Source organism: Lycorma delicatula, chromosome 12, assembly GCF_047948215.1.
Source record: "Lycorma delicatula isolate Av1 chromosome 12, ASM4794821v1, whole genome shotgun sequence".
Classification (NCBI taxonomy): domain Eukaryota; kingdom Metazoa; phylum Arthropoda; class Insecta; order Hemiptera; family Fulgoridae; genus Lycorma; species Lycorma delicatula.
The window spans coordinates 48,678,719-48,692,438 of record NC_134466.1 but is presented as its reverse complement, the minus strand read 5'-3'; the positions used below and the strand labels follow the sequence as shown (position 1 = coordinate 48,692,438).

The following is a 13,720-nucleotide window of genomic DNA, read 5'->3' as shown; positions in this document are numbered from 1 at the left end:
ACAGACAAGTACAAATAAACCCATTTTCAGAATAGATTAAGGAACCTTCCAGATAGCCTTACTGTTCACAAACTCTCTGGAGACTAATTTACTTCTACTCTGTGTGGGCGCAGCACATTGCTGATTAATAATTTTGTTTTGATAAGTATGTGTTGCAATAAATCTAATTTTCCTCTAGAAATTTTATAGTTGTTTAGGATCACACTCAGAAGTCTACACCTTACACCTTCACCCATCCCTGGAATTATACGACATGAAAAAGTATCTATGAATTATAAACTATTCAGCTAGAACTCCTGCTAAAGATAAATTAGCTCATAAATAGTAATGTGTTTTTTAATTTTTTTTTATAATTGACATCGATTTCTGTAGGACCATGATAAATGTTTTCACTTATTGACATCTCTTTTCTTTTGTTCCCAGTACTTTTTCATTTCGCATTAGTGTTCTTGCCTTTACTCGGTCCAGTCTGTTCTTTTCTTCTAGAATCCTTCACTTGTTTTAAGTTTTTGTATGAAAGTGTCTATGTCTGTGATTTTGTGTGTTTTTATTTTTGCTTCTTTTAAATTTTTTTGATTTGTTTGAACTGCTTGCTCTTTCTGTTGTTTCCTTGGAAAAAGATTTCCTTGGTTAGTCTGTTTTCATCCAATCTCGTCAAGTGTTTGTAGAAGGCAAGTCTGCATTTCTAATGTTCTATGTTCTATGTTTGATAGTTTGTCTAACTTTTAATAAAGCTCATCATTTTTTTTAGTTCAAGTTTTTATTGACTATTTTTTCATTCTTGGTTTATTTTATAAATTTACATAATTTTTTTTGTGGCTGAGACTAATTTTTTCTTATTTATTGATATTTCAACAAATAGAATTATTATTCAAAATATCATGAATACTTGTTTTTTTCTCCTTCTGATAATTATAGGTCTGCATCCAATAACAACTAACCTAACTTCTTTTTTTGATTAATGATACAAAGTGAATTTTGTAACATGTGACAAAATCCCAAGCTTAACTGAAATTTTAACTCAGATTGTCCCAGATGAATATGAAACGGTAAGGACATAAATAATTTTTTTGTAATTTTTTTATGAACAAAATAAAATTAAATGAATATAAATCATCCATAATTCTTAGCAAATGCTTATATTTAATTTTCACTTTTATTTTGGATAGTGAATACAAAAATACAAAAATATTTAATTCTAAAAAATATACAAATAATCTTTTTAAATATACAAGAAAATTACCAATGCACTACTGAATGATAAAAATAAATTTTCAAAATGCCTATCTAGTATTATTAATAGTAATTATAGCTAACTGCAAAAAATCTGTTTACCTTTATTTAATATGTACATAAATATATGCTTAAATCATTTTCATTATGCCTTATGAATCATTATTTACTTTTTTAATTATTTAATTTATTTACATTTTTACACATTTAACTCTCTATTACATTATTGTATTTATGTTTTAAATAATTAATATGGACTTTAAATACAACTATTTTTTATGTTATAATTAATTCTGGATATCGTGACACTCCTCTGATCAAGATTTTAACAGTCAGGGAATGCTGTGGGAATTCCTTTTTTTAACAGTATACACATCTACCAGTCAGTTAAATGATGGATATAATGTACTAATTAGAATAAAACAATTTATTTATTATTTTTAAGTTTTAATCTACAGTATTAAATCTTAAAAAAATTGCTGAGTAATCAGTTGAGAATTTTTTAATTAAACTTAAATAGCCAAAAAAACTGCAGCACAAAATTTTCCATTAATATTTTATTTACATTGTGAAATCATGTGATAAAATTTTACCTGTGTAATATTGCTATCTAATTTGAATACCAGTATAAATAATAGTAAGGCAATTTTTTTATTCTATCAATGTTAAGTTAAAGTATATGTATGATGATGGACTATTGATGAATGAACATTAAATGTAATTTATCCTTTGAATCAACAAACCCTTTCTAACCTACAAAAAAAAAAAAACATTTTATCTGTTCATAATTCTTCACAGATTGAGTGAAATAACATTTTATTTAGTGCGGAATATTGATAAAAACATAATTATTTTTACTGTTGAAGAATTTAATTGAATATGTGAGGTTACATTTAATGAAGGACAAAATGGTTTATCAGATGCTATGAAAGTTTATCAAAAGAGAAATATTGCCAATGTAACACAGAGGTTATCTTATTTAAAAATAAAATGAAGTTGAATCAGAGTTATTAGTTCTGAAACTGATTAATTACTAACAAATGAATTGAATCTCTAAAACAAATAAAAAAATAATGAGTAAATGGTAAGTGATAGACTTGGTTGATAAAAAAAATTTGTTCCCCTTATTTTTATTCTGAAAAATTTATCATTTTGGATGAAACTGATTTGTTACTTAAAAGCATTTCTAATATATGAATTTCTTCAGGTAATAGTATATGTAACTAATAATTATTCCAAATGAGTTCAAAATGTTATAAGAAATTGTCTGTGCTAGAATGCCTTTTAACAGAACAGTAGTAAGAAACTATAAATCATGATTTTTTTTTAAATATTTTATTTAGTTATTCATTTTCCTGATAAGTTATATTTAATAATTAACTGAAAAGCATAAATTAAGAAATAATATAAATTCTGAAACCAAAAAGCATGCAAAGAAATGTAAATACAAATAAAGAGCAATGCTACATAATTTTTAAAATAAGGAAGAAAGTATGTTCAAAAAAACAATTTTACTTAAAGTATAAAATTTAATGGCCATCACTGAGGAAAAAGTATTTATGAAAAAAATTAAATAAATAAATGAAAAAACTCAACAAGTCAAGGGCTTTACCCTCAACTAACTATTACTTAGAAGGGACTTTAAGCGAAACATTAAAATATGTTAGTTGCAAGTAAAGAAATATGTAAAAAAATATATATTAAATTCTTGAGTAAAATTTTGAGGTATGGAACTAATTACTTCCTTACCCGATTGTAACCAAAATAAAATGGCATCAAAGACTCATATTTAAAAATCATAGCAGATAATTTCATAAAAAATTGAATCCAATCTAAATATACCAAAAAAAAAGAAATCAGGCTTATTATCCCCCACCCTTGAACAAAACTGCACAAATGCGTAACTAAATCATCTAATTAGTACAAGAATAACATTAAGTCCAGTTATGACAAAAAAAAGTGTTTTTTGCCCTAGCTGCCTATACCCTTGAACAATTATGGCTAAAGTTAAAAGGCATAAATGCCCCACTTCCAGAAATTATTGTGCCAAATTTCATCTAAATTTGCCCATCTGATCCAGATATACAAAAAACAGGCTAGCAAATGTACATATTTATATTTACATACACATACATCCTTCTGAAATTTTTCAATGATAAAATTGTGTTTTTGGTTAGAGGAAGATCATGAAATGTCAAGATCTCCAAAAGCTGTGATGTAAAATTTGACCTGACAAGTAAATGTTTTATACGGAAATGTATTTCTTTAGATAAATGTACACTACACAGTATAAATACATATTCTTTGGCTATGTAATACAGCCCACAAAGTAAAAATTAAAAATAATATTCATTAATTATAATTTTTATTTCTAAATTTAACTAGTTTGCCGTTCAAAACTACCTGTAACACTTTTAAGATGAAACTGGAAGTAAAATTCCTTTTTGGAAAGAAATTTATTATTAATTATTTTTTTATCTATTTTTTATTTTTTGACTGATGAATTAATTCACTACAAAAGCTTACAAGGAAGCTTTCAAAGAAGAAAAATGCCATGCCTAACCAGGATTCAAACCCAGAACCTCTGGATAAAAGACTACCAGTCTGCCACAAAAATAGGAATTTTTGTAATATCTTTTTTATTAATTTTCTTATGTATGCTTTGTCCTGAGTGTTCTTTGATCATTTTTTAATAATTTTAATAGTTATCTAAATTAAATTTTGTAAATAGTTTTAATCTAATCTTTTTTTCCAATTAAAAAGTTCAATTAAAAATGATAAGGTACATTCAAAATAAATATGATTAATATTTTTTGTTTCTGTTCCAGCTAATCAGTAACACTATGAATAGAACTGGAACAAATATTTGTTCTCTATTAGCATTACTAAAAACATTGTAACTCCTATTACTATTACTACTATTATTATCATCGCTTTTATTGTTGTTTTTTGATAATATTGCTATAATACGACATGGTGCACCACTTCCTTCAGTTATTTTCATTGGCATTACTATTAAATTAAACCCTTGTGCTGGCAATTCTATATCATTATTTAAATTAACATTTTCAATGTTATATATGTTGGCTGAAGATAAAATTTGATGCACTTCAAAATCTGCTGTTGCACCAGCATCAACTGATGCTGTATCTACTCCAACACCAACAATTTTTTCAGTCTTTATTATCCATTCTGCTGCCTCTGCAATTAAGAAATGTATAATTATTACTAGTACAAAATAATTTACCTACCAGCAACAGATAGCTGAATGACATAACACAAACAATAATAAACAATATATTTATTTATTTAATTTTTTTTTTTAATTATGATGACTCACTTCCAAATTAAGGTCCATTTTTTCTTTTATTTTTTTTAACCTCCAGGATCACCATTAGGTATTTCTTCAGAGGATGAGATGAATAACAAGTAACGTGTAGAAATGCCATGCCTGAACAGGATTTGAACCCGGGACCTCCGGATGAAAGGCCCCGAGTTAGAATTCCGGTTAGGCATGGCATTTTGGACCAAAAGTCCTTTTGAAATTAATTAACAGCATTGTCTTCAGTAGAATTTCTAGAAGCATTGTTAAATAAATACATCTTTTATTTTGAATGGTACACAATAATACATTATGTATATCACATTGAGAATGGATAGATATGCTGATCTATAGATAAAAAAGGATCGCTCTAGGATTTACCTGGACGCATCAAGGGAAACCATACTATCACAGAATACACAACTAATTATAAGATAAAAAAATAAATGTGATTAAAATCCATATTAATTATTAAAAATATAAAACAAATTAAATAACCTTACATTAATAAAAATGAAGTAATGTTAATGAAAATTATTTAAGTACATTTTTTTATTTACACATTACATGTTTATGTAACAGAAAATTCAGGATTTAAAAACAAAAAAATAATTACTATTGTTTAATAACTCATCAACAGAGTAATTTTATTTATTATAAGAAAATTTTTTAATTAGATTTTAAATAAATTGGTGGTAAGATTGTTTTAAATGGTTTGGTAATTTAAAAACTAGCATCCACAGTCTAGTGTTCAAATCCATGTAAAAGTAATTTCCTTTTACTAGGATTTTTTTTTAAACCTTCAGGACCACCGTTAGGTATTACTTCAGAGGATGAAGGAAAATTGTCATTCATGACAATTTTTGTAGCATGTAAAAATGCCAAGCCTGACCAGGATTCGAAGCTAGGACTTCTGGATGAAAGGCCGAGATGATACCACTTGCGCCATGGAAGCTAAACAGGAAAAGAAAAAATCCTTTACTAGGATTTGAACTTAAGAATCCTAACTTTGAAAATCAGCTGTTAAATAAATGATTTGCGATGATAATTTTGGACCAACATTTGGGTTATTCATACTTAAAAAGTTATTATTAGTAGGAACTGTTAAATTACATTATAAAATGTTTGAATTATTAAACTTATGATTGAATAAAATCATATAGCATATGCATACAACTACACCTGTAACTTATGTAAATGTGTTTAAATTCTTTTAATATTAAATGAAATACTAAAAAAAATCCAGATTTTTGATTTATTATTATTGGTTACAAGTTAATATTACTAAATTACACGCAACAATGATTTTTAAACATGTTAATATTTGAAAAAAATAATTCACTCTTAACTATGTTACAGCTTTCAAATAGAAAAAAGTTTTAGTGGGACTGTGACAGTGAATAAATATCCAATTGAAAAAAGTATAGTCCTTCTTGGATGCTTTATGGTAGAGAGCACCTGTTAATGACTATAATTTTTGATATTACCAAAATAATTACATTAGTGGAGCTCCACTTGGCTGACCTCCATGATTGAATGGAGGATTGATTGTCAGTCCTCAGTTCATATCTGTCAGTTAAATGAGCTTAACATTCTTTACATGTTAAAAAAAAATCATCTCTCATTAGTGGATATAACTGGGCAGTTCATTGTAGTTACTTGAAAATAGAATAAATAAATATACTAAATGATTTTAGAAGATTATCCTTTTTCTCAGTTATAAATTTTATTTATTTATTTTTAATTTCTGCTTACCTTTTGATATGCCAGGAAAATGGCATCTAGTTCCATCATTCATTAATCCAAGATATGAATTTTTATTATACCAACGAGAAGACCATCCAAAATTAATAAGTAACACGCTGTTATTTGGTATAGGACCATATTCATTTTCCCATTCAATTATATGCTCCGGTTTTAATAAAAATTCTGGATTATTTGTTGTTTCATTTCTCATATCCAATAAACATCCTTTAAACAATAAAAATAGAAAAAAATATTATTACTTTTATTTTAATAAAAAAAGAGAAGAAAAAAAATTAAATTTATATATTTTTTAACTGCTTTCATCACTATGTTTCTGAAAGCCTTTTATTTTAGTGACTGAGGTAGTAAACTGTCTCTATCGTTTTTAAATATGACTATAGTTTTTTTTTATTATTTGTCATATCAAAATACTATTCTGAAATAGCAGAAATGACTAGTAAATAGATACAAAACAGAAAAAGGAATAAGTGGTACAAATTTTTAATAATTTAGAAAATTTCATTTCCAAGTATTTAAAAAGAGTTAAATTAAAAAAAAAAAAAATTGTATTTATTTTCCTTGCATATGTTATTATAGAACTCTTACTGTAGATCATACAAACATTTTTAAAAATCGCTTTTCATTTATTTTTATTTAATACTTTATTTATTTAGTTTCAGACAAAGAAATAAGAATCGTTGTCTAAATTTGTATTTTTTCAAACTGTCTCGTGTACTTCACGTGACTTGTATTATTTAGAAAAATTATTTGACACCTAAATTATGAAAAATTCAAAAGTTCTATAATTATATTTAAAAATTACTACTCCATTAACCTCCATGGTGGAGTGGTACCATTTCTGCCTTCCATCCAGAAGATCCTAAGTTTGAATCTGGCTTAACATTTTTTATATCTACATTTATTAACCATTATGTAAATATAATTCAAAATTAACCTGTTATTTCTAAAGAAAATAAATAAGTTTGAATTTTTATGTTGTGTGTGTGTGTGTGTGTGTGTGTGTGTGTGTGTGTGTGTGTGTGTGTGTGTGTGTGTGTGTGTGTGTGTGTGTGTGTGTGTGTGTGTGTGTGTGTGTGTGTGTGTGTGTGTGTGTGTGTGTGTGTGTGTGTGTGTGTGTGTGTGTGTGTGTGTGTGTGTGTGTGTGTGTGTGTGTGTGTGTGTGTGTGTGTGTGTGTGTGTGTGTGTGTGTGTGTGTGTGTGTGTGTGTGTGTGTGTGTGTGTGTGTAGAATATTATTTAATTGTTTTTATATGTTTGTGAATTAGACAAGTGTATCCAATTTATGTTCTTTATTGTTTATATACAGGATTTTCATATTGTTCTTGTTTTTGTACATGTATTTTTGTTTCAGTATCATTCTTTGTTAAATTTAGTAATGAAATAAACAACTTTTTGTATCATGAAAGTTACATCCTGTTTATCCTATATAGAAGTTACTGTAGAAACCTGAGATTTTTTATTGAAATCTACCTAGGTAAATCAGAATTGTCTGTTTATTTGAGGTCATGTATGTTATTTGTAATAATGATTCTGCTTGCAATGCTGCTGCTACTTTTTTGAAATTTGAGAATTTTTTTCTGCGTGGTTGTTAATTAAAGTGAGCATTGTAAATTTCTTTTTGTTGTTTGTGTTTTTCAATTTTTTTCATTCTTAAATTTGTATAGGAGTTTTTCTAAAGGTGTGCTATTATGTACATTGGCTTCAATTAAATGTTTTATTGTGTTTTTATCCTGATAGTCTCTTTGTATAAAGAAAAATATTCTGTGCAACATGGTTCCAATTATTAAAAGTTTATGTAACATGGTATGAAGAAGAGTTGTGCAAGTTTAGAATTTACGACAGGTTTACTGTACATTTTGAATGTGTTCATTCTTTCCATTTGTGAGATTCCAAGCAGTTTATGTATTTATTATTTTAAATCCTTGTCATGGAAAAATTAAATAAATTATTAAATCATTAACAAAAATTGTTAGTTGACAATAAACATTACTTACAAAACAGTATAAAATTAGTATTTTTTAAAATAAGATGAAAAACAGCTTTGTCATTTTAGACAATTCTGAAAAAAGAAAAGTTTAGCTTAGAAATACGTTAACCAATGAAATCTTCAGCAGCTCTTGTAAAGGTTATTGATAAAAATTTATCTTGAGATATACATAACATAAACATTAAAGCAATCAAAGGAATATCTCCTTCAATGAAAAAAATAGTAGGTAAGTAGTAAGTAAGTAGTAGGTAATAACCCATTTATATATGAAAATTTTCACAAAAATATTTTTAATAAATTTACTTAAAATTAAAAAAAAGCTTTTAGATACTGGTGTCCTGTCATTGTTTAGCAATATGTTTCTTCAGTGCTATCAACAAAGTAAATTTCCTAACCATATAATTCCTGTTTATTACATACATCTTTTAAAATGTAATGTATTAATTTTGTGATCAATTTCCAAGCAATACTGAGGCTGCAATCAATTTCTCTGATCTTTATTTTTATAATGAGCCAAACCTTCAAAAACTAAATCTATACACATCACTGGAAAAACATGAAGCTCTTTCAATGGCAAAATAAATTTTTAAAATGAAAGTTAATTCAGACTCAGAGATTCCACTTAAAAATACATTCAACTGTAATCAATTTAAAAAAAAAAATTGTTAAAATTTATGTTTTACTTTAAATATTAGTTAAACCAATAATTAATTTAAACAACTTTTTTTAAATACATACCTGGAACTAACAAATTATTTAATGGTATATCAGCAACTTTCCAGCCTTTTTTATCAAATTGATAAGGTGCATCAAGATGTGTACCGCTATAATCAAACATTTTTATATCGTTAAAAGTATAAAATGGTAAAAAATTGTTTGTACCATTATATGTTTTAGTTATTGTAAACGGCGATTTACCAACCCATTGTATATTATTTTCATCAAAACTATAACCTATATCGATAATAATTATTTGTTGTTTTAGTTCATCAATTTTATTAAAATTTTGATGAATTTTTTTATGTTTTATCATATTATATTTTGATGTTACCGGCACACATTTTAATTTTAATATTAATGAAATAAATAAAATGATATTAATTATAAACATCGTCATGGTTTATCGACGTTAGTGTTATTTTTAATAAATAAATACGTAAACTTACACATATTATAATGATTTATAACATATCAACGTAATAAATAGAAAATATAACAACATGTCTTGTTTGTTTGTTGTCCAGTACATTACAACATTATGGTATGATATATGTTTGGGTGTCACTACTCTTGTAATATAGAAACAACAGGATTTATCTATTCATTCAATTTATTCCTTTAATCGAAACATATTTAGTTCTTCATAACACTCACTTTATTGTATATGAAATCATATCACGTCCTTTTGTCTGCAGTTGTAAAAGCGTTATTATGTAATCTAAATATAAAGTGACTTACGTTGTTATTAATTATATTTTTAGGAAGTTACATAACTATATTTGACTTTATTTATCATTTCTGATATAAATAATTTTTTTATGTGTTTCTTTTTTTACAGAAAATCAAATAATAATTAATATTTATGTTTTTTAGTCTAACCTTTTTTTAATCTTCATTTTAAATATTGATTGTTTAATTAAAATTAAATTTATGTACAATTTTATCAATTTTTTTCATCAGTAAATCAATTGTAAATTTTATTATTAAATTTTTTGCTATGAAATAGAATGAACTTTTAAAAAAATTTGAATTAAAAAAAAAAATTACAAAAATGAAAAGTAAACGTTTTTACTTTTCATAAAGGTTTAGACTAAAATATCTACAAACAATTTGTAAACCATTCTAGTACTTATTTCAAAAAGTTAAAATTTAAAAATAATTATATCTCTCTTTTAGGTCTATTATTTCTATCTTTTTAAACTTTTATTTAAAGTATGCATATGCCTAAGCTGCTTAAAAAGGAAACATTGAAAATGAAAAAAATTGCATCTTAATAAGAATAAAATAAATACAGAAAAATTATGTAAAGGGACTATCACTTGTATGAGCTAATGACCTCTGGAATTAGCCCACCAGGCTGGTCAAGTGGTTAACTCATCATAGCAAACCAGTTGTTTTTGAAGTCAAGAGTTCTAAGGTTCAAATCCTAGAAAAGGCAGTTGCTTTTATACGGATTTGAATACTAGCTTGTGGATACCAGTGTTCCTTGTTGGCTGGGTTTCAATTAACCACACTTCTCAGGAATGGTCGATCTGAGACTGTACAAGACATTCATACATATCATTTACACTCATACATATTATCCTCATTCATCCTCTGAAGTATTATCTGAAAAGCAATTATCGGAGGCTAAACAGGAAAAAAAAGGTAACATTACCTACATTGACGATCATGATGAGTGGGTATGTGTTTAAGCGTGGTAAAAGAAAGCAAAATAAAATAATAAAAATTTGGTGTTCTTGCGCAGAATTGCGTAAGAGTTCCTAAAAAAGATTTCTCATCTTGTCTACACTAATACTATATACAGTCAGATTTGCAACCTTGAAAATTAAAGTTGAAAAAATCTGAAGTGGACATCACATGACTTCCTTGTACGCCTATTAAATTACATATATACATATACATATAAAATGAAAAGCACATAAAAATTTATTTTATTAATAAATCTGATTTTTCTTCATATATATTTTTTTTATTGTTATTGTTGAATTATTATTTATTGTAAACATTTTTTTTTTACAATCAGAGGTAAATAATTATTAAAAAAATTAATATATTTAAATTAAAAAAAAAGGAGATGAAGTCGGATTCGAACCGAAATGGCTTACCCTTGTAAGATCCAAATATTTCATTAATTAAAATTTTATTTGGTTATAACTCTGGAACCAATGAAAATAAGGACCACTTATGATATACCGTTAAAAAGCTTTCACTGAGGGCTTATTACTGAAGTTAAGATAAAGTCCAAAATTCAAATTTTTTTGATTTTGGACTTTTTTGGACACTTTTGGTCCAGTCGATGGCAATCGAAAGGGGAGATTAAAAACTAAATGTTACAACAGACCTAATTTCAAAATTTTAACATCCTATGACTAATCGTTGCGAGATGCATACATACGTACCAGACGTCACGCCGAAACTAGTAAAAACGAATTCAGGGTCAAAATGGATATTTCCGTTGTAATGTAAAAACCGGAACTTTTCGCGATCACAGTACTTTACTTTGTACAAGGAAGTAAAAAATTGATACTTTAAGAACGGACCATATTCAGTCTCCTAAGTATTTTAGGTCTTAATACTTATTTATTAGAGTAATTTTACTTCGACTAAGTCGACCCGATTTGATGTAATGTTATTCAAAAGAGGTGAAAAAAATATGGGGGTATCACATGATACCCATATTTTTTTTCTGGTGGCATCGAAAAATCAGGCCGAAGCTGGAGTATATATATATATATATATATATATATATATATATATATATATATAGCCAAATACTTATGCGAAATTTCACACCTTTTCTGGCATCGTGCTTTTTAGAGATATCAGGGAAAAAAATATTTAAAAATAATGCTGATTATTATACCCCGCCTAAATCCAATCGACATAGAACTTAGGAATTTTAAAAATCTTAATAATTTCTTCATCGTACTAAAGCTCAATTTTCTGAGACCACTATGCAAAAACTCAAAGCTTACAAATTGCGAAAACTACCTTTTCCTTTTTCACTTTCCTGGAATCATAGCTGTAGACAGCTATTCGGCAAGAAGGAAAGTATGCTAATTAGTCAAAAAATGTGGTATGAGATTTTTTCATTTCTAGACGTTTCATGATCCAGAGACCCCCCCCCCAAAAAAAAATAAAAGGGACTAAAATTCGTACGTACGTATATATGTGTGTTGGCGTGTTTAAACTTAATAAATTGACTGGGTAAACAGATTTTGATGAAATTCTGTACAGAGACTTTTTCTTGTATATGCGGCAATTTGTAGGTAAAATTTGGGGTTGAGTATTTTCAGGAGCAGTGGCGCCTCGTAGCTAAAATTAGTAGGGGTGCTGCTCCAGAAATTTTTTCAGGGCCTTTTCAAGGCCATGGTTAAGTTTTCTGTAAAATAAAAGAACCGGGGAAAAATTAATCAAATAGAATAGCTGGAAGCACTAGTTCACCACTTTATCACATTCAAGTATATGGTACACGGTTTTTAAGCACCTTGTGCTTGATAAAATGTTCGCTTAAAAATACTATAGCCCAGTGGTGCTTATTTTAAATTTCTATGTATACAGAAACAAATACATAATTCGTTTTTACTAATTACCTTCTCTTTCGCCCTTCCAGCGTGTTTTTGGACAGATTTGGCAATTAAAGAGCCCTTGCTTTCCGCCATCTTCTGACCACTACTGAAAAAAACAACTAACCGCTTTCACATTCCTTCTACCGACAAAACTAGAAAAGGGAACGAAGAAGGAACTTTCCATACACACGCGGAGTAAAAAAAACTATTTTCCACCAGCAAGCCAGGGTCGGCACTGTGGGAGCGACATTGCTCTCTTGCCCACGGAGCCTTGCGAGCAGCTTCCTGAGTACATGCGCAAAACAGCTGGAACTGTGAAGCGCACAGTTCCATACAAAGATTTTTGTATCTTTTTTATAAACTTGGGGATGGCTACTTACATTAAGCTTAAGGATTATATATTGTACAAGTATAAAGAAAGAATTAATGAAAAAAAAGATTCATTATATATTAAATTTTATCGATAATATCAAATGGAAATAGGGGTGCTGCAGTTCCACACTGCCTATACGCGAGCCCCCACTATCTAGAAGGATGGGGGATTTTATTTGTATATTATTATTATAATATATTAAAAATAGTTAAGTATTAAGCTTTTAGTAAAAATATTACAATAAAATTTTTTCATAATTTACCCCATCCCACCAAAAACAATCTTAGGTAACTTTTTATTAGTTTTACATTTTTTGGTGGATCTTTTTTAATTTCTTACATTGAACATAGTGAATGTAGAAAAATTAAAAAAAAAAACTTTCTGAAAGGTATTTTAGAGATGGGGAATAGAAATATAATACCGATGTTTTGAATTTTTCAAATTATTTTTCGAATATTTAAAGATATAATGATAATGGTAAAAATTACCTTTTTTTTCCTGTTTAACCTCCAGAAATTACCTTTCAGATAATACTGCAGAGGATGACATGTATGAGTGTAAATGAAGTGTAGTCTTGCACAGCCTCAGTTTGACCATTCCTGAGATGTATGGTTAATTGAAACCCAACCATCTAACAACACCGGTATCCACGATCTAGTATTCAAATCCGTGTAAAAATAAATTTCTTTACTAGGACATGAACGCTAGAACTCTCGACTTCCAGATCAGCTGATTTGGGAAGACGCG

At 27.5% G+C, this 13,720-nt stretch overlaps 1 protein-coding gene across 1 annotated transcript; it reads right to left on the bottom strand.

Annotated features, from left to right (window-relative positions):
* Window positions 1-1,176: 1,176 nt before the first annotated feature.
* LOC142333271 (isatin hydrolase-like) lies at window positions 1,177-9,425 on the bottom strand. The gene is made up of 3 exons (XM_075380283.1): window positions 9,047-9,425; window positions 6,311-6,526; window positions 1,177-4,434 (listed from the first exon to the last, which is right to left on the bottom strand). Exons 1-3 carry the CDS (start codon window positions 9,423-9,425, stop codon window positions 4,037-4,039), a joined length of 993 nt encoding a protein of 330 aa, XP_075236398.1. The 3' UTR covers window positions 1,177-4,036.
* Between the last annotated feature and the right edge of the window lie 4,295 nt (window positions 9,426-13,720).

Excerpts from the sequence above, each read along its gene's own strand:
- LOC142333271 (XM_075380283.1), bottom strand. The coding sequence starts at position 9,425 with ATGACGATGTTTATAATTAATATCATTTTATTTATTTCATTAATATTA. Across the intron at positions 6,527-9,046 it reads AAATAATTTGTTAGTTCCAG|GATGTTTATTGGATATGAGA; the intron begins GTATGTATTTAA and ends TATTGTTTAAAG. Across the intron at positions 4,435-6,310 it reads TTTTCCTGGCATATCAAAAG|AGGCAGCAGAATGGATAATA; the intron begins GTAAGCAGAAAT and ends TCTTAATTGCAG.